Genomic DNA, 22,111 nt, shown 5'->3' with positions numbered 1-22,111 from the left:
AATAGATGGATGCAGATGATTTGCTGTGGTGACCCCTGAAGGGAACAGCTGAAAGAAAAGAAGTAACCCCCCCCCCCCCCCCCACCCCAAAAGGCTAAACACTACAGCCAGCAGAGGGAGCCAGCAAAGCATTCTGGGAATTGTTGTTTTTCATCCCCATGAGACAAAAATACATTTTCTGTCTTTTCTCAGTCTAGAACGCACCAAAATTATTTCACATTTCTACTACATTAATGACCCAGTTTAAATAAAGATTAATCTTCCCAGCGCTGAAATGTACCCCTCTAATCAAAAACAAATCTGAAATAAAGTTTAAATATTAAAATAAGAATCTGAAATAGTATTTTTAAGTTTGGTCATAAATAAAAGAATTTGAAATAGATTTAAAGGGGGGTGAAATGCTGTTTCATGCATACTGAGCTTTTTACACTGTTAAAGACTTGGATTCCAATCCTAAACATAGACAAAGTTTCAAAAACTAATGTTGGACGTTTGATGGGAGTATTTCTGTGTCAAAAATACTCCTTCCGGTTTCTCACAAGTTTCGGAGAGTTTTTTTCGAGTATGGCTCAGCTTGACGTTAATAGACCGGAAGGTCCTTGTATGGGCCGTACGGGCTCTTCTCCCGGTAGGGTGTGCGCGCGCGTGACTAGAGCGAGAGAGGAAATGCATGTCCATAAACACTCGCTCAGCTGCAGATCCACTCGTCCATGAACACTTATGTTGGTTATAGTCCGCGCCGCGCTCCACTTCATTCCTCCACTTTGACATCAAGCGACTTCAACGCTTCAGCACAGCATTCCGAGAAGGCAGCGCTGCATTTGAACGCAGAAATGATGGGAAGCTTCACAACATCGCTTCAGTGGCATCGCAAAGTGGATCTCCACACTCCAAGAAGTGTGTTTTTGACGGAGCGGTCCCAGCGATAAAGGTTCGGTCCTGCTTTGGAAGCAGCCGGTGAGTAAAACTGCTTCAAATGTCTATGCTGTTGGCTATCGTCGCGTGAGTAAACATCAGTAAACGACACGATCGCGTGCTTCGTCATTCAAAAACGGACTCCATCGTTGTTCTATATATAAGTTAACCTTACACTAGTCTGACGTGCAAAACCGTTTTGCTTGCTACTGTTAAGGTTTAGTCACATACAATAATCCATAAACCGAATCATGTCCTCATAAACTGCGAGTAAAGACACACAAATGTTGACAGGCCACTAAATACAGTACATACCACAGAGACGGACGTCCTGCTGTTGCTGTTTCTATTTCAGTCTCCGAATTAGATTCTGGATTATATATCTATTAGCTGAGATCGATAGCCATGGGTTTCTCCACGCTTGAGGACGTCACCGCTTTGCATATTCGTCATTCTTAAATTCGCCCATTTTTCTTTTATAAATATAATAAAACTAAAGACTTTTCGGAGATATGAAGGATGCAATACTACTCTATAGGTACTCAAGATTGACATGAGATTGACTGAAACTGAGTGTTTCACCCCCCCCCCCCCCCTTTAAAAAAGCAATGACTAAATTTTTAAATACATTTTTTTTAAGTTAAAGCTACACTGTGTAACTTTTTTAGTTTATTCTTAGCTAAAACGCTTAGTTCTTTCAAAAATATATATGCTCATTAATGTATATTTACTCCTTTCAAGTAATAAAGTATTCTCGTAAGTTTATAATATTCCATTGAAAATACATACGGGTGAGGGGTTCGAATGCCGGTTGCCATGTTGCCCATCCATCTTGAAAGAACATTAGCCAAAGAGGGACATAACTGTAAATTCAAGCTTCGCTTTTCACGTTTTAATACTCCATGTTACCGTGTCGAATGTGAAGAGGGGGATTGCCATGTTAATCTTGGACTAAATCGGCCACTGTAGGAGTGCGAAATAAGAATTGAGAGGAACAGAAACTATTATTCACTGGATTGTCATATACCTTTTCACCGCTAGATGGGGGAAAATATCACACAGTGTAGCTTTAAAGGGTTAGTTCCCCCAAAAATTAAATTAAACTCATTAGACTCACTCTAATGTCTTTCCACACCCTTAAGACCACCATTCATCATCGGAACACAGTTTATATTTAGTCCGAGAGCATATCCAAGTGTATGCACACTATACTATCCATGTCCATAAAGGGAATAAAAACATCATCAAAGTAGTCCATATGTGACATCAGTTGGTTAATTAGAATCTTTTGAAGCATCGAAAATACATTTTGGTCCAAAAATAACAAAAACTACGTGATTTCAGCAGTTTGGCAGTTAGACACGCAATCCAAATCATGAATCAATATGCTGATTCATAACTTAGATCGCGTGTCAAACTGCTGAAATCACGTGACATTGGCGATCCAAATCATGAATCAATCCGTTGATTCATGACCGTTTTAATCTTTTTTTGAGGTTTGAAAACAAACGCAGGAGAGAAGACAATCCTGAATAAAGTTGTCTTTTTCGTGATTTTTGGACCAAAATGTATTTTCGATGCTAAAATATACTAAATATAAAATATCTTAAACTGTGTTCCGAAGATGAACGGAGGTCTTACGGGTGTGAAACGACATTAGGGTGAGTCATTAATGACATAAATTACATTTTTGGGTGAACTAACCCTTTAAGGTTATATTTTAAATATGAATAAATACTATAATATTATGTAAATAATAATAAAATACCACTGTTAGATGTAGGCAATCTATATTGTGTTGTTAGCGCAGATAGGAATAGAGAAAGATTCAACAGGAGAATACCATTGTAGCTAGTATGAATTATCATTGGAATTTAAATTTGAGGCTAAAAATCCATTACATCTGCATCCCAATTCCCAGTAGCAAAAACCTGGATGTGGTTGAGTGAAAGCTGCATTATCTTACCGTACATCCAATGTCAACATCCATCTTCTGAGCAGAGGATAAGGTTAAACGACTTGCAAGGGAAAAAAACACAGACATTCCTCTTAGAAAGCACATTAGCATTTAATGCTACATATCCCTTTGGAAGTCTTTATCCTTTTCATCTGCTCAGAAGATGGATTCAACAGCTTTCCCTCTCCATCTGCTCACCCCATGGGTTGAATGGTCGTATCAGTCATCAAACCCCCCAGCAGGAGAGAAATGAGTAGCATCTCTGTGAGCCGTGACTCAGCGCCCGACTCCATGCCCTTGCTTTGTCATGCTCTTTATTCAGCCCTGATTCTCTCTCCACATCTCTCAGCTGGTTTGGCCATGGCAGAGCTGCTGTTCTTCTGTAATGTGTGATGGACAACACTGATTTACAATACGTGTCTGCGTTTTTATTATATTTGTCCATATCTCTAGTCAACATCCCTGCATTATCTGTCAGTGATGCTGTATTCCTGGAGGAGAGGATGACTCTTATCTGTGTGTGTGTGTTTGTGTTATCAGATGGTGCATCTCGTGAGGAGGTGCGGCAGGCATATCCTGATCCCCCCAGTGATGATCACAGTCTAGATATCCAGCAACAGGCTCTGTTACGACAACAGCAACGAACCATCAACAGCCTGAGGAGGGGCAGAGCTGCTGGTCAGTTGGTTTGTGAGGGACGGGCTTTATAATATATTAATATATAATATATATATATATATTTTTAATATATATAATTGTAATAATATAATATAATATAATTGTATATATATAATTGTACTTTTTGTAATGTCAGTTGGTTGCTTTGTCTCATTTAACACAATAATGACTTTAAATTATATTTTTATTTTATAATTATATTTTAATTTTTTTACATACATACATACATACATACATACATACATACATACATACATACATACATACATACATACATACATACATACATACATACATACATACATACATACATACATACATACATACATATATATATATATATATATATATATATATATATATATATATATATATATATATATATATATATATATATTTTTTTTTTTTTTAAATTAAATTATATTTATATTATAATTATATTTTAATTTATATATATATATATATATATATATTTATATATATATATAAAAAATTTAAATATAATTATAATATAAATATAAAAATATAATTATAAGTCATTATTGTGTTAAATGAGACAAAGCAACCAACTGACATTACAAAAAGTGCAATTCAGAAATATATGTATGTCTTAATTCAACATAGAATTTAATACACATAAACCTTTGGCCTTCAGTGGCCATGAGGGTGAGTAAATGATTATATAATTTTCATTTATGGGGGAACTATATCTTTAATGGGTTTTTATTAATATGAAAATATTAAATTATAATTTTTTTAGCAAAGTAATATTCTAAAAAAGAAAACTTAACTGCCGGTGGGTGGCTGTAAATGTCTTAATGACCAAGTCAAGTTATTGAATCATTGCATCGCAGTTTGTTGTGTTTGGGGCTGCATAGCCACAGACCAGTCAGGGTGCCCATGCTGACCCCTGTCCACTGCGGCATACAGTGGGCACGTGAGCATCATACAGATTTATGTATTTTTAGCCATAAGATGGGTGTGTATATATATTAAAAACCTGTGAACTCATACCTGTTTTCCCTGGGCAGATTACTTTGATGTGGTGTCTTCAGGACAGCAGCATCATGAGCAGGTGGGTTTACACACTGGTAAACTTGTGCTGCACAAAAAAAATCGACTGTTTTTTCGTGACCCATTTTTCCGAGCCCTTAAAGGGTATCTGCACTCCGTTAGCACTGTCTGACGGTATTGACTTGACGTCTTTATTGATGTGTTTATCCCCCCAGAGACCGAATTCTGCAGAGGATCCGGGCAGACGCTTGCTGTTAGACTCAGAGAGCGCCTTTATTGGCAAGTTCCCCTAAAACGAAAAACAGAGTGAAGTGTTTTACTCACCAACGCTTCACAAATGCTGTCACAAATCACATGTGTGTCACAAATGCTTTTTCACCTGAAAAGTTTAGACTTTTAGATTAAATTTAAATAACACCCTCCAGTATTCACATATAAAGGGATAGTTCATCCCGAAATGAAAATGTACTCACTTATGTGTGGTTCAAAACCTGTATGGCTTTTCCCTTTTTGAATATAAAAGAAAAAGTTTTGAGAGATGTATTAGTGTCTATGTCCTCACAATAGAAGTGGATGGTAACCAAAACGGCTTGGTTACCAGTATTCTTCAAAATCTATTTTGTGTTAAACAAATGAAAGGAAGCCATACAGGTTTGAGGGTGGGTAAATGATGACAGAATTTTTCACAAGTATACTTACATATTCCGCTATGAATTGATAGCCATACTTCCAAAAACGTCTTAAAAAAAAAAAAAACTTTTGAAACTGACGTGGAATGTCATCAGGGCTTCAGCACATAAGCTGAGTTTCATTGCTTACCCACAACTCCAGTGTCAAGATCCTATTCCCCTACAAAATTGTATCCTACCTTAGGGCCTGTTAAAAACAACGTTAGGTCATGTTTAATTTGACCATTTAGCTATAGTAATATAATGTGATCTGTAATTTAAAAAACACTTTAGGGGTAGCATTAGAGTTGGGTAATCAGTTAACATCATTTAGAAACAATAGACGTCTATAGGAAGTATGGGTGTCCGTCTGTCAGTATGAGCAGCAGACAATGCGTGACACCACTGTCAGACAGCTGCTGTCACTGCCACCAGGGATGGATGACAGCTAGCGTGACAGCTATGAATACCAGACAGAAGAGAGATTGACTCTGGTGTGAGGATAATGCCTGTCCTCAGCGGCACCCCAGAGAGATCAGCAGTCACCTTGTAAATGAGTTCCCAAAACATTCATTAAATGCCATTTCATTTGCTCAGTTTCAATTACCAAGCTTTGATTGCTTGAATCGTGCATGTTTGAGCTAGAGAGAATCTCGAGAGGGAGGAAGGACTGCAGAGCTTGCTGTTGCTGAACATGTGTCGGCTGTAAATAACCAATCAGTTGTTTCTTCACAGACCCAAGTGGCGATTCATTCCATCTGCAATCTTGGCGTGACCAGAGAGCGAGACCGGCAGTTAGGAAGGGAGACATCTCTAATGTAAGAGACCCTAGTTGTTCACAACTACAACCTCACTTGACCAAGGCAAAGCCATTAGCTCTGTTCCAAAACCTAGCTGCCTTGCTAACTATATATCGTACATGGGCAGCTACCTTCCAAGGGGCCATTCAAGCAGAACGTGGTGCTGTATAAAATGTGGGCGAGGGAATGCAAATAGGCTGCATTTCACATCACACACTTCCTTACTGTATAGTAGGTGAAAAAGATATATAAAAAGAGTATAAGACGTATAGATTGCGTTTTTGGATGCTGCCATAGTCATGTTTGTTTAAAGGGGTGGTTAATTGCTCCTTTAAAATAAGTATCTGATGTCCCCAGTGTGTATGTGAAGATTTAGCTCAAAATACCCCACAGATCAGTTATTGCATGCTAAAATTGTCACTTTTTAAGGGTGAACAAAAACATGTTTTGTGTGTCCCTTTAAATGCAAATGAGCGGCTGCTCATGGGGCGGAGCTTCAAGAACTCCAGTTAGCTGCTGTGATAACCTCATGCAGACAGGCAATGCAACTGTTTAGCCTTTTATGTTCAAACCGGAGTCAGACAATGACGGAGAGAGTTAACTATCTTCAAGTCATTGATTTAGTTTATTTTGACATGATAATCTTACCCTTTGTTGCGTCTTCCCAGGGGCGGGGTTTATGTAAATTCCAGGGTTAGTGATGTCACCAACCTGGGAGGAAGCTTACTTAAGATCTCCCTTTGCTTTGAGCTTTGTAACTGGACAAACACGTCTGCGCTCTGTTTCCATAGTTTTTCAATGCTAGACCGTGCAATGCAAAAATATGTTTTGTGTGAAAGCCTAAGCCTGCATCTTAACTTATTTGGTATGCTCTACATAAGCAAAAATAGTGCTTGATTCCTGGATTCAAAGGTTGATTCCATTGGAGTTCATGTTAACATGTTGCTAACAGGATTCTCTAACAAGTAGAAAAAACTTGGCACACATAAATATTGTCTATATTGTTTGACACTAAGATGTCAGACAAAGTATAATCAACGTTGTTGATTTGGCTATGACCAAAATGTTATACTCTCTCAGTAGGTACTTCTTTCAATAATTACTTCATGTCCATTTAAAAAAAAATATTCTATATGATGTGAATGTAATTCCTTTAATAGGATAGTAACGTGTCCACTGGGTGCACACTTTAGAAGAAGGTAGTAGGTCTTTATGCCGCAGTGCCTGCTGCTTTATTAATACTGTGAATTCAGACATGCTACCATTTGCCCCTATATATAGAAGGGTGGATATGCATATTCGGCCGCTTGACCCTTTTAAGTGCACTATAGGGAAGTGTCTTTTGTAGTGGTGGACATTATCGAGTGCACTCATTCTATCGCATAATGCACAACAATCACGAGTGTATAACCAATGTATACTCAATGGCAAGAGAATGGACTTGGTCGGTCACTATCATGCATTTCTCTGGCCATGTGTAACCTACTCGACCTACTTAGAGAGGGATTTTAACCGGGGTCTCCAGCGTGGTAACAAGGTGTATCTCTTGAAGCCCGGGGAGTGAGGTTTACACGCACAGCTCTTACTGGCCATTTATGTCTGTAACACATGCATTTAATGCACTCAAAGTGTCATGCCAAATGAAGATGCTGTCCACAGCAGAATTATGCAGGTCCTATTTAATTTAACATCAAATTTCAATACGGTTTATGCAAGCTACTCTTTAGAAGCCTTCAGTCAGGATTTGGAACGGAGCTAGACTTTATTTTTATTGAATGCATCCTCAAAGACTTTTGTTTTGTCGATAGGACGTGGCAAACAGGCACACTCGACCTGACAGTGGTCCCGACAGCCAGTCACTGCACTCGCTGACCAGCACAGAAATAGAGCGGCTGAGGGAGCGCACAAAGAACAAGATGACAACGCTGAACAACATGAGAGAACATGACTGGAGATCAGGTCAGTAACTCAGAAACCGGAAGGATAATCGCTCATGGCTGGTTAGTCTCGCTCAGCCTGTCTACTATGAAGTCCGGTCAACATTGCCGCTTAATCTGGAGCTCTAGACAAATGCTGCATCCAAATTTACATGCTATCTGTCCTAAATAGTATTATAAAATAAAAATAGTGTCACAAATCATCGTATGTTGAAATGAGTATTACAAAGATAACCGGATTGTCTCCGGTTAAAATCCGAAGTGCAGATCTGTTCACACTCTAAAACTACAAACATGGTAGTTGTTCGGGTCTGTTGGTTAAGTAGGGAGGTTCAGATAAAGGGGTTTAAATGATTCCTTTTCAGTAACTAACCTGACGAAAATATATTTATTCAATGTTATTCTAATTTTATTCCATTTGCAACAGCATTGTGAACTTTTGTAATGAGACATTTAGTCATTGACTTAAATGCATCATTATGCAAATTGCAAACACATGAGGAGAGTTCTCCGCATTAAAGACCCACCAATGGCATATCAGCGTGCTACTACATTTTTCTCCGATACGGTAGGAAATGAAATTGTGTTGAGGAGTTTTACTGTGACAAGATGATTGACAGGGCAGATGATTAACGGCGACGGTATGCACGTAACTAAACGACAGAGCGGTCCATCCATTAAAGATGCAGTAGTATGTCCCAAACCCTGCTCTTCTGCAACACACTCAAAAGTATGTAATTTTTCTTTAAAAAAACAGTACATACTTTTAGAGTGTAGTATGAGTAGGTGAATTGGGATGGAGCAAACGTTATTTTCCATTCTTTGATTGGGTTAATGCGACCAACCACAGCGGTTTTATCTGACAGTTAAGGGTGGGTAAATCTCGTATCCTAACTGACCAACAATCGAAAATGTAGCATGTTATTGTGACTACTCTTCAACAGTTAGTAGACAATGTTAAGTAATTAGCTTGCTAAACAAACTAGTTAGTCAGAAGCATTAAGATGTGTATCTTTTGTGCCGTCTAGAAGTGTCAGCTGAGGAAGTTGAGGAGCTATGGCCACAGACTCCTGCAACCAACCGACGCGTTTCCGTTGACACCATTGCCACAGACCCCTGGTTACGCCCTAGTTCCTCAGATACGCTGAAGAGATTCATGAGTGGTCGCAGGCCATCCAGCCGAAACTATGCAGGCCAGGATTGGGAAGGCCCATCCACTTACCATGGTTAAATCTCATTCTGAATTCGTATGCCAGTTTTGAAACTTTGTACAGCTATTTTATAGAGAACAAGTTTATACAAACTTGTATACATGAGGCCAAAGATGAACGTTAACGATTTATCAGGCAAGTTTCTTTAAGACTGTACATTTGTGTGAAATGAAATGTTACATTTAGGAAATGTTCCAGAACACGTCCTGTCAAGTCTGTTCCCTCCAGTCAGAGAGTGCAGTCTGGGACAAATGAACTTTAATGCTCCAGTGTATGAATGTGTAAACTGCATGAATTCTGTTTGCTCAGGTGAGAGATCTGTACTTCCAATGCTGCAAATTGTGATTTGTTTTGAATTTTTAATGATTACTTTACAGATGAATTGTAAGTAGGAAATATGAGCTTATGCAAGCATAAGCAAACTGAATAGCTGAAAAATGAAGGAGATGTAATTGAGTCTGTTGACTCTTAATAAAATATTTTAAGAATTTTTTTTTACTCTGTTCTGTAATTCACATATTTCAAGTCATATCTTTGCCTGGGGTTAAACTAGGGGTTTCAATCAGATGCCTGCGAACATAAAATTGTCTTAATGTCGACATGAAATGAAAGGAGGGATTATCTTTATTTCTCTCATGGCGTAAAACGGTGTCATGACAAATCGGGTCGTCCCAAACTGTCAGTTAATGATTACCCTAAGTATATACGGATGATATTAATTTAAACATAGTTTACTATATAATGCATACAAAAACACATTAGTGTTTTTAATTTAAACCAATTAAAACATAATTTCTTACATTTGATTAACTGATCATTAATAAATAATAATAGCCTAAGTGAATCATTTTGTTTTATTTATAACTAAAATATTTGGACATTTAACACATAACTGCATTTAAGATGATTGGGAATATACCGTATGTAGGTTGAGCAAATGTGTGTATTAACTAAGCTATCAAGCCAATCGCTTATCTGTATGCTATGCTAGTACGCTAACTAACACAAACATAAGTGGTCATTATATGTACCTTTTAAGAGCAATTTAAACCAATGGGATTGCTTGGGTCCTAAAGGTGACCCACGGAGTCTGCTCTGTATTTTCTACTGCACAAGAAACGAGCATTAAATAAATGACTCCATCAGACCACAAGAGGCGGGCAATGACCCATCGCTTCTCTATCTGCCATCGTTCTGCAGCACATTTGCATTTTTTTGAGAATTAGGCATATCTGAATTTAAAAGAGCGCCCTACCCAGATACATTGGAGTAAATTGATAAAAATGGTCTCATTTTACAGAAAACACAGTGGCGGAATATTGCATATATTCTATTGTATCTATACAAAATGTTATGATAAACATATGAAAAATAAATATTTTGCTTTATTTTTAATTAATTAATTTAAAAATCTTTAATATTTTTTTTTATCAGTTTGGTCTACAACCTTTCTGAAAGTTTCTGTTGATTCTATAAATTGGCACTAAATGGGAAAAAAAATATTTTCTTTATCTCTCAAGTTATTGAGATTTATCTGTCCAAAGTATCCAATAACTCCTACTCATCTGCATTGACAAAAACTGGCCACTAGGAAATCGAAAAGAAGGCTCCGCCTCTTCAACTTTGTAAAGGGAGCTCTCGGGCTCTGATTGGTCTAGAATCATGATCACATGTCTATAAAGAGCTGAGTTTCTCAGCTTTTCTGTCGCATGATGCAATATGTGATGACATCTATTTTTAAATGTAAGCTATTCCTGTAACGACAAAGCTGAATTTTCCGCTTCAGTGTCACATGATCCTTCATAAATCAGTCTATGCTGGTTTAATGCTCAAGCAACATTTCATCAGTGTTGAAACCCGTTTTGATCTTAAAGACCCAGAAGCTCTGGCTTTTTATATTGGAAGTCACTTAGGGTCTGTAAAGGTTGTAAAACCCTCTGCCCTAAAATGATTCAAAATTCATCAGGGCAAACGCACCAAGTTCCAAATCTTTATTGACCTCTGACCAGATAAGAATGTGTGCGGTGATGATGACCAGTGTCGGATAGAGTTGTACAGATCATTTTATTCCATATAGAAAACTTTACAGGGCTGTACCATTACAGTTTACCCTCACTAGTCAGGAATGCTTCAGATCCTTATTCCATCAACAGTTTTAAAGCGCAGCTATCATTAATTTCTATACAATACATCCCACCCCCAAAACCGAAGAGAAGATTTTAAATATATTACTTTTTTAAAAATTTGTACACGTAGAGTGAAGCCAAACTTCAAATAGGGATACAAACCAGTGATTCAGATGCGGCTCACATGTAAGTCACCCACAATTTTCAAGTTCCAGTATTTTTTCCTTTCGAAGGATCTCAGTTGCCCTCTGTGTTTAATTAAAAAAGTGTCAGCGTATATAAAATGGAGTAAATCGAACTAATCATTTTATATCGTATTAGAAATCTCTAGCTGGACAGTTATGGAGGGAAAGATGGCATAGTTCAATAATTTATCACAAAAGTAAAAATCTCCAGTGCATTTTGATCCAGAAAACAAGTGCAGCAAATTTCCGAGAAACAAACAAACAAACAAACAAACAAGGGTACAGAAAACAAAATCTAGTGTTGTGAGATTATATTACAAAGCTGGAATTCTGTACAACTAGTTTCTTCTGAGTTATTTATGCTAATGTTAGCCATTAGCGGTGCAAATGCAACAAAAAACAAAACAAAAAATCTGATTCACTTGAGAAACATCATCACATTGCTTGATATGCAACCCCTCTGTCATTCTTCAAACAGCTTTTAATATAATGCCAAGACACTGTTTTGAAATATATCTGGACCTTTTGAGGATCTCAAAGGTCAAGCGATTCGTATAGTAGTAGCGATATTCAGCATCTTCATGATCATCTAGATAATTTGATCCTATTGTACAAGGCCTGGTCATTTGTCCGGTGGATGGGAGACTGTTCCTGTTCTGCTGTTGGCCGCTTGTCCAGAGCAGATCCTGAAAGGGCAGGCGGGGGTTGATTTTAGTACCATTGATTCTGACGTAGTCCATCTTTTCTAAATCTCCTCGTTCCTTGAGGAGATCAGATGATCGTGTCCTGCAGATGAAAAGAGGAGACGTCTGTAGCGTTCAGGGACAGGCACTGCCGCTGCTTCTAGGCATCGATGGGAGTTTGGACACCCGGAGGCTGATCCGGTTCAAAACTCTGGGTGATCTGGAACACCAATCCGATGCGCAGGAAGAACTTGCGCAGGACGGCCCTCAGCTCCGGGATCAGGTCAAACTGCATGATCTCACAAAGCAGAGGGTAGTATCGGGACACGTGGGCCTTGAACTGCAAAGAGAACACAAAAAAGACGAATCGATGATTAGCGCCAGGTGTTCTCTTAAAATAAAAACTCTGTGATACTGTTATACATTAGACATCTAATTGAGTAAGATTAAAAATGACTGCGCATTAATGATGTGAATGATATGAATTACTTTGATTTAGGATTTAAATGATTTTCTGTTAAACGGTCCAGCTTCTGTGATATGGACTTCTATTACATTCACTAAATGATTAAAGTAAGTATATTTACACTACCATCAAAAGTTTAGGGTTGGTGTGTTTTTGTAAGAAGTCAGTCAATTCTGCCAAAGCAGAATTTTTAGCGTCATTACTCAATCTTCCTTGCCACATGATTCTTCAGAAATCATTCTAATATGATGATTTGATGTCTTCAAAAATATAGCTAATCATCATTGCACAACATTGCTGCTTAATATTTCTGTGGAAACAGCAGTGCAGAATGCTCTGATGTATAGAACGTTCAAATGAACAGCATTTATTTAAAATATATATATTTTTGTAACATTATAATAGTCTTTACTGTTACGTTTGATCAATTTGAATTTAAATCGTACTAAATTTACTTCAACGGTAGTGTATATAATAACTTAAAGCAAAATTATTAAATTATCTACAACTATAAAGTATTTAAAAGTGTTTACTAAAAAAGTAAATATATATATATATATATATATATATATATATATATATATATATATACACACACGTGTAAAAAAAATATAATCAAGAAAATATTGCTTATTTGTTGACATTTGTTTTTTTAAAAATATCTTATCTGTCAAAAGAATAAGGGAATTTGTGACCTGTATTTAAAAAGCAAAATGAAACTGTATATATAAAATATACTATATATATATATATATATATATATATATATATATATATATATATATATATATATATATATATATATATAAAATGATATATATAATTTGTTTGTCCGAGTAAGATACTATGCTCCTAATATATGTTTGTTTCCTCTTTTCATGATCTATATAACCCTTATCCGGTCATAATTGTAATATGTCGTTAGCTGGACTGTCATGCCCGTGTATTATTGAGTTGTTGATGAGAGCAGTTTGTGTTTTTGGGATGAGGGGAGGACTTTTTCATTGGATATTCGACCTGGATTAGTTACACACAGATTCCGCCATAGTCATTGCCTGGGGTTTACGTATGTGTGGGGCGGAGCTATCAAAATAGGGCCAAGACTCGTTTTGGGGGGTAGGGGCGTGTTTGTTTTGGTGATTTGAAATATCAACAACAGTTACCAGAAAGCACAAAGATTTTAAACCTTGAAGTTTAAAGTTGAAATGTTCCATTTGCTTTAAAATTGATACATTATCATTTTAAATTGCATGGACTGCAGTTCCATCATGAACCACTAGAGGATCGTAAACCCCACAGTTGGGAAATGCTAGACTAGAGGATTCTGTCTAAGTGCACAAGTGTGTCTGCAGTGAATCAGACACTCACCCTGTCATCGCTGATCTTCAGCACTTTGGTTAGGAAGAGCAGCAGTAGATTGGTCCAGGCCTCACGATGGCTCTCAGACGTCAGCGTCAGGAAGTAAGCCACAGCGTCACTGCACACGCTGAGAGAGAGAGAGAGAGAGAGAGAGAGAGAGAGAGAGAGAGAGAGAGAGAGAGAGAGAGAGAGAGAGAGAGAGAGAGAGAGAGAGAGAGAGAGAGAGAGAGAATAATATAAATACTCCACATATACCAAAATTGTCTTGAATATAGGCTTGGTGACCTCTGCCATGACCTCTGATAGGCTCCTCCCCTTTATTGTCTTATATAACCCCCATCTGCCCTGCAGCTTCCTTCAATCATCATGACCTAATCTCACCTAAATCCCCTTTGGCCTGGTTTAGTGTGTCTCTTACTGGGCCGCTGGGCTCGGTGAACACCGCAAATGATTAGTGTCTTCCTGCAGACAAGGAAGTCAGAGTCTGACCTGCCCTCTTTCTCATGACTGCACCCTATTAGCAGTGTAGTCTGAGACTCATGCTAAATGGGAGGACACAGGTCTGCGACTCTGGGATAGAGTCAAATTAGTGCTCAATGAAGTGTGTTTCTTGTTTTAAAACTTAATTTGCTAACACTAATGTTTCTTACCCAACTAATCTAACAACACGATGCCCTAATGGTGCATGAAACAGTCTTTCTCTGTTGGATTCAAGCCAGAGAACCAATCCCAATTCAATAAAGCAATCCCACACTCTTACTCTAGGAAATATAAGGCAGAATGACCTTTGTCCATCATAAAAATGAACAAATTAGAAGGAAGAACCCACATGGCTTTTAATGCACTGCCTTTCTGAACTCCAAGTGTTTTAGATTCTGAACATTTGAGGACTCTAGAATTAAAGGTGCAGTATGTGATTTCTCAAAATCATTGATATTTAAAGGAGGAAGGGGGTTAATGCACTGTTATTTAAACTGCTAGAGTTAGATTTTTATGCTAAACATGGCCAAAATGTCATGAGTTAGACTCATGATGTAAACACCTATATATAAACTACAAAAAATACACTCCTTCAGGACTCAAATTTTTTTTGTGAATGTTTTGTTTGAGTATGGCCTGAATGACTTCATAAAGGGCAGAATTCCTTGTATGGGCACTTCTCCCGGATGAGCGCATGCATGAGAGCAAGAGCAAGTGTCCATCAACAAGCTTCATTTCAGTTACGGAAGCCGTTGGCAGCGCTGACGAATCAGTACAGTGTGTGTCTTTTATAAATATGATAAAACTAAAGACTCTTCAGAGATATGAAGGATTTCATACTACTTTATAGCTACTCAAGATTAACATGAGATTGGCAGAAACTGTGTGTGTTATGTACCCTTTAAAATCAACCCAAACAAACACACCACTCCTTCATTGCTCCACCCACAAACATTTTCACACGAGAATGCAGAGTTTCTTGGGGGAACATAAAACAACTGGATAGACCTACAACCAATAAGAGCAACGGAGCGACACATAACGTTCGTTGTCAAATGTCAACAGAAGACAACTGCACTGTGTGGCCAAGTCTGCGGTTTTCCCGAGGATTGTTGTTTTCCATGTACTCGGGTTGAAGAGGCCTTAATTATGTGATATATAGACCCAGGACTGCGAATTTTAGCCGGCAACCTTGCCAAAACAACACACATTTTACACCCCAGTTTCTGTTCGGGCATAATTACTCCTCTATGGATCAATCAAGGCCAGACCAAACTGCCTGAGCTCAAATATTGGGGCGGGACTGAGTTCGGATGGCATCCAGGCTAGAAAACAGTTGTGAGAGAATGCAAAAGCATTGACAAATATTTGTTTCCCTTCATGTCCCTTAAAGTGAAACACTCAGTTTCAGTCAATCTCATGTCAATCTTAAGTACCTATACAGTAGAGTAGTATTGCATCCTTCATATCTCTGAAAAGTCTTTAGTTTTATTATATTTATAAAAGAAATATGGGCTGTACCGAGTCTTTCCGGAAAAAAACGAGCGCCTGAAGGCGTATCGTGTGGGCGGAGCTAAAGAATGACAAGCGCACAAAGCGGTGACGTCCTCAAGCGTGGAGAAACCCATGGCTATTGATCTCAGCTAATACAGATATGATCCAGAATCAAATTCGGAGGCTGAAATAAATTAAACAGGAGAAACAGCAGGACGTCCGTCTCTGTGGTATGTACTGTATTTAGTGCCCTGTCAACATTTGTGTGTCTTTGCTTGCAGTTTATGAGGACATGATTCGGTTTATGGACTATTGTATGTGACTAAACCTTAACAGTAGCAAGCAAAATGGTTTTGCACGTCAGACTAGTGTAACGTTAACTTATATATAGAACAACAATGGAGTAACCGTTAGCGCATTTGAATGATGAAGCACACGATCGTGTCGTTTACTGATGTTTACTCACGCAACGATAGCCAACAGCACAGACATTTGAAGCAGTTTTACTCACCGACTGCTTCCAAAGCAGGACCGAACCTTTATCTCTGGGACCGCTCCGTCAAGAACACACTTCTTTGGTATGATTTGGTGAAGTCCTGACAGCAGTGACCGTGGAGATCCACTTTGCGACGCGACTGAAGCGATGTTGTGAAGCTTCCCGTCATTTCTGCGTTCAAATGCAGCGCTGCCTTCCCGGAATGCTGTGCTGAAGCGTTGAAGTCGCTTGATGTCACCCATAGGAATAAAGTGGAGCGCGGCGCGGACTATAACGACATAAGTGTTCACGGACGACTGGATCTGCAGCTGAGCGAGTGTTTATGGGCGTGCATTTCCTCTTTCGCTCTAGTCGCGCGCGCGCACCCTACCGGGAGAAGAGCTCATACGGCCCATACAAGGACCTTCCGCTCTATCGACGTCAAGCCGACCCATACTCGAAAAAAACTCTCCGAAACTTGTGAGAAACCGGAAGGAGTATTTTTGACACAGAAATACTCCCATCAAACGTCCAACATTAGTTTTTGAAACTTTGTCTATGTTTATGATGGGAATCCAAGTCTTTAACAGTGTAAAAAGCTTAGTATGCACGAAACAGCATTTCACCACCCCTTTAAGAGTCTCTGTAGATTTCTGTTATAGTGGGCGTCTATTATTAACATATCAAAAGCCGCCTGTAAGGTAAAATGGGGACGGGGAAAATGTGAACTGTACCGTGCATAAAAGACAGCAGAAGCTATGAGCATGTAATCAGCCCAATAATGTTTACATGGCCACAGGGCCTGAGAGCACAGCGGTTACAGTCACGAGCGTGACAGTGATGTCTTACTTGAGCAGTCTCCTCTGCACCTCCTCCCAGGCGTCCTGCCTGCTCTGGTCCATGTACATGCGGAAGAGGATACGCAGGCCACACGCCAGGCTGCTGGTCTCCTGTTTCAGCAGATTGGGCTTCGACTTCCCTTTGAAACCTGATCAATCAGACACAATGAGCTCTTTTAATGTGGGACGGGACAAGCAATCAAGCCAGACATGACAAAGACTTTCCATTAGGCCACACGGGTGACTCTATCTGATAAAGGAGGACTTGATACGACGTGGCTTGTAAGCTATGTGGCGGCTTTTGTAGATGTTGAGAAATGAAGTCACAAAAACGGATATATTTTTTGCATCTCTAGATTCTAACAACAACAACAAAATCAGTAGTACTGACCGGCCTTCCACAGTGCAGTTCTCTGTTCATTATTGGAGTTAAAGGCCTTGGCAAAGCGATGAGACTCCAGCAGACAGTCGAGCAGTTTAAAGAGCTGTTCTGAGGTCAGGTAGCGATACATTCCCTGGTCCTGAGTATCCACATGTACATCGGCATCCAAAGCATCTCTCTGCAGGAAAACACACACACTCAGTTAAAACTGACTATAACTTCATACACAACATATACGGAACACAAAATCTTCATAAATCAGTTAATAAGTCAATAAATGTGGCCTAGCATAGGGGTTTTCAAACCTTTATTCTTTTATTATTATAAAATATTACTTTTAATATATTATTACTAATGCAGCAGAATTAAACTGGAGTATTATTTTATTTCCACTTTTTTCTCAAAACTTATTGTAAATAATTAAAGATGTATAAATAAATAAATAAATAAATAAATTCACATTATGCCCGTTTCATTTTCCTTTTAAAATACAGGTCAAAAAAGATGAAATGTCAACAAATCACCAATATTTTCTAGATAACATTTTAAAAACACAAACCTATATACAATTTACTAAAACACTAAAAACCTAAACTCTATAAATGAAAATTAGAAATGTTGCCTTGGCAACTATCTGAAATAATAATAATAATAATAATAATAATTAAAGCTGCGTATATATTTTTTTTCAAAATGACAAAAGCACAACAAAATAAAATAAAATAATAAAGACCAGAAAATATACAAATAAAATATAACAATTAAAAATATTTACAAATACTACACTAGACTAACAAATACTATAAAAGTATAAGAATACTGACGTGGGCAATGCAATATGGCAATTTGATCACATTCCCATTTGTCTTTCTAAACTATCTTCTCAATAAAAGCATCCAAATGTATATATAAAATATAAAAAAAGAAAAAAAAACCTGACACATTTGTTGATAATCAGAGTGTGTAAAGATCCTGAGCTTGTACCTGTGCTGCGGCCAAATTTTCAGCATCCTCCTTCTTACTGGTTGCAGGAAAGAACACAATGTTGTCTATGGTTTGAATGAGCTCCAGCTGGACCACACACTTTATGAGCAGAGCTGCAAACAGCCTCTGTTCCTGGGCTTCTGGGGAGGTCACATATGGAAGCACAAAATGAACAGCTGACTAGCTGATATGTTGCAAAGTGTTTTAGGTGTATTATAAAATCTGGCCTAAAACAACACCTAAGTTAAATTAAATTCATTAATATTTTTACATGGATTTCTGGATTACTTGATTGCAACTGGTCATGTGTGGCTTTACTGTTGTATGATGAGTGCTTGTTAATTTACAATTAACAATATTCAACAATTTTGTTGAGTTGCAAATCTTTCAGTTATGAAATAACATCAATGAAAAAAATCAATGAAGAACAATGATCTTAATGGTTGGCCACCATGATACGTGCCTAAAGCAACACTGAACTGACTCTGTCTGCGGTTGTCAGCCAAAGCCTTCTCCATACTGTTCACAGACTGCTGGTCATCTGATCGAGTCTGAATATCCACTGACTTCTGGGAAATTGAGTCCTGTAAGCAGCAGATAAGTACTTATTAATATTATAGCATTAAAGGAACTCCTACAGCACAGAGCTAAAAGAGCATCAGGATATGATGACCCTCCATAAACACTTCCACATTTAGCACAGTTTGGAAATCTTATTTGCATACCAGCTGTTTATCAGAGTCCAGCTGTGTCACGTGATCTCCCTCTGTACCAGCCGGTCTCCACGTCAACAGCCTGTAAACAGCAAATAGGTGAGTTAGAGCTATACAGCAGGTGCTTTTTAAAGTTTGATAAGGTGAAGTACATTGCTGCCATTTTGAACATTCTGTCAGACAAATATAATGTTTTAAAGTGCTGAACAAGAGCATTGTGCCATCTCAAGCTAAATGAACCCATTTTATTCGTTGGGATGTAATAAGGCCTTCAACAAGTTAATAGGATTGCCATGTCAAGTTAAAATAATACATTCAAAAATGTTGTATGTATAAGTATGCCTTCAAGGGGACAGGGTTTGATGGTAACAAGGCTGAAAGTTAGTAGGCTAGTAAGGTAGAAAAATATGTTAATCAGAATTTATAGCAGTGTTGCAGTATTTAAGTGTTTAATAATCAGTTTACTATACAAAATCATAGTAACAGGGCTGACAGTTTTAGTTAATTTAGCTACAATATTTTTATTAAAAAGAGAATTTAATGCAGATATTTCTACAAACCAGTTGTTTGCTATACAAAATCATAATAACAGGGTTGACGTTTTAGTTCAATTAGCTACAAGATGTTAATTTTAAATATAATTTAATGTAGATATTTGGACAAATACTATGTATTTAATTATCGGTTGTTTACTGTACCGAACAGTAACAGGGTTGACCATTTTATAGTTAAAGGTGCACTATGTAGTATTTTTGCAGTAAAATATCCAAAAACCACTATACCAGTGTTATATATTTTGTTCTGTTGAGTACTTACAATATCCCAAATGTTTCCAACTATTTGTAAATTGTGAGAAAATTGCTATTTTAACTGAGGACCGGGACGTTTCTGCATAGCGTTTGAGCGAGCCGCCTGTCAATCATGTCATATCTGCCTTACCCTCGGTTTTATTCTGCAGAAGCGCTTTTCTCTTAGCAGTGTGAACATTTCACAGTAGCGCCGAGCGAACGCACAGAGGAACGTCATAACATAATTTTAAACACACTTAAATGTATCTAATATGATAAACAGAGCTGTTTTACCTGCTTTACCTAATCATGACCGGAAAAAGCGGAAGTGCACGCGCCCGGCGACTGTGTCCCGTCCCGTCATAATAAAAGTCCCTGTACTCGCGAGCCGTGTGTTTGTATAACAAATCGCTACACCAGCCGTGCTCAGCCCCACAACACTCGCTCCTGCTCTGCTTCACACTACAGTAACGTTAATAACCGCATCCATGAACATGATTTCTGCCCGAGTCCTATTTTCCACCGGCTGTGAGGTGAAGACCACAAGTCCCAAAATACTGCGCTCACACTTGGCGTCATCAAACTACTCCTTTGTTTAGAGTAGGCGCCCTCCAGTGGACGGAAAGTTGCATAGTGCACCTTTAATTTAGCTGCAAGATGTTTATTAAAAAGAGACTTTAATGCAGATATTTCTACAAATATAGTGTTCAATCATCAGTTGTTTGCTATACAAAATCAGTAACAAGTGGATATTTCTACAGTTAATTTAGCTGCAAGACGTTTATTAGAAATAACTGAATGTAGATATTTGTGCAAATATTTCATATTTAAAAATCTGTTCATTATTATACAAAAGCATAGTAACAGGGTTGACGTTTTAGTTCAAATAGCTACAAGATGTTATTTTGAAAGATAATTTAATGTAGATACTTGGACAAATATTAAGTATTTAATTTTTGGTTGTTTACTGTACAGAACAACAGTAACAGGGTTGACCATTTTATAGTTAATTGAGCTACAATATGTTTATTAAAAAGACAATTTAATGCAGATATTTGTGCAAATACTGAGTATTTAAAAATATGTTCATTACTATACAAAATCATAGTAAAATCACAAGGTAGTAACTCATAGTAAACATAGTAACTGGAAGTTTTTAAAGGGTTCACATTCTTATAACAAGGAAGCCATTAAGATAATTTTATATTTATTTATGGATTAGTTGATTACTTTTGAAAGACAATTTTACACGTATACTGGGGACATATATGGCACTCATTTTGTAAAATGGCCCATTGGAAATTCTGAAACACTCACATGTGTGGGATGGTGGTTTTGAAGATATCTAGCATACAGTTGCATGTCTTGTCCCAGGTCTCAGGGTTAAACTTTTCACCGTTGAGGATGACCACGTTTTCAAGGCAATTAGTGCCAGATCTCGCTAATTGCTCATTATCTGTAAGGAGAGATGAGCAAGTAAAATTATGACCTGAAGTAATCATTTACATATTAATTTCAGCAAACTGTCCATACACGAATCTCCCAGTTATCAGTATTTTGCACAATGTGTATTGTTTTCTTAACAGGCTCACTATAAATGTCCTGCAATTGTATCTTGTCTGTTGCTGGTACAGAACACTGACCTTGCTGCACACACCAGTAGAGCTGAGAGAGGATATCATCTAACAGAACATCACTCAGAGATTCAAAGTACTGCGTGAAAACGTCACAGATAGCATAAAGTGCATGATTACAGGTGGTGGTCATCCACTCCGCTTTCTGTGGGAAGTAACCAAACAGTACATTAGCCAGTTTTCCATGCTGACATGAAGATACTGGAGTAGTACCATATGATTATATGAATGCCAGAGAGAGTCCCTGTCCAAGCAATATCTGTGCTGGTGACATATCCTAAAAACAGAGATCTTATTTTCTTCTAGGACAGATTTCAGATTTG

The 22,111-nt window shown here is 37.8% G+C and overlaps 2 protein-coding genes across 6 annotated transcripts in view; one reads left to right on the top strand and one right to left on the bottom strand.

Moving 5' to 3' along the window:
• The window catches only part of LOC137063458 (centrosome and spindle pole-associated protein 1), a 33,559-nt gene extending 23,891 nt beyond the window's left edge, over positions 1-9,668 (top strand). For all 5 annotated transcript variants that reach the window (XM_067434593.1, XM_067434591.1, XM_067434590.1 and 2 more), the window contains 6 exons: positions 3,413-3,550; positions 4,582-4,625; positions 4,780-4,843; positions 5,968-6,050; positions 7,841-7,991; positions 8,998-9,668. In XM_067434593.1, the coding sequence (XP_067290694.1) occupies positions 3,413-3,550; positions 4,582-4,625; positions 4,780-4,843; positions 5,968-6,050; positions 7,841-7,991; positions 8,998-9,200 (683 nt within the window). In that variant the 3' untranslated portion in view covers positions 9,201-9,668. The remainder of the gene's footprint in view (positions 1-3,412; positions 3,551-4,581; positions 4,626-4,779; positions 4,844-5,967; positions 6,051-7,840; positions 7,992-8,997) is intronic.
• A 1,557-nt stretch (positions 9,669-11,225) lies between these two features.
• The window catches only part of arfgef1 (ADP-ribosylation factor guanine nucleotide-exchange factor 1 (brefeldin A-inhibited)), an 86,734-nt gene continuing 75,848 nt past the window's right edge, over positions 11,226-22,111 (bottom strand). Inside the window, exons 32-40 of the mRNA XM_067434594.1 lie at positions 21,798-21,933; positions 21,472-21,610; positions 19,379-19,448; positions 19,117-19,237; positions 18,654-18,793; positions 17,679-17,847; positions 17,298-17,436; positions 14,009-14,126; positions 11,226-12,514 (exon numbers count right to left, since the gene is read on the bottom strand). Of these exons, the coding sequence (XP_067290695.1) occupies positions 12,335-12,514; positions 14,009-14,126; positions 17,298-17,436; positions 17,679-17,847; positions 18,654-18,793; positions 19,117-19,237; positions 19,379-19,448; positions 21,472-21,610; positions 21,798-21,933 (1,212 nt within the window). The 3' untranslated portion in view covers positions 11,226-12,334. The remainder of the gene's footprint in view (positions 12,515-14,008; positions 14,127-17,297; positions 17,437-17,678; positions 17,848-18,653; positions 18,794-19,116; positions 19,238-19,378; positions 19,449-21,471; positions 21,611-21,797; positions 21,934-22,111) is intronic.

The sequence above is a fragment of the Pseudorasbora parva genome, chromosome 24 (assembly GCF_024679245.1).
Source record: "Pseudorasbora parva isolate DD20220531a chromosome 24, ASM2467924v1, whole genome shotgun sequence".
Classification (NCBI taxonomy): Eukaryota; Metazoa; Chordata; class Actinopteri; order Cypriniformes; family Gobionidae; genus Pseudorasbora; species Pseudorasbora parva.
This window is presented reverse-complemented; position numbering and strand designations above follow the sequence as displayed.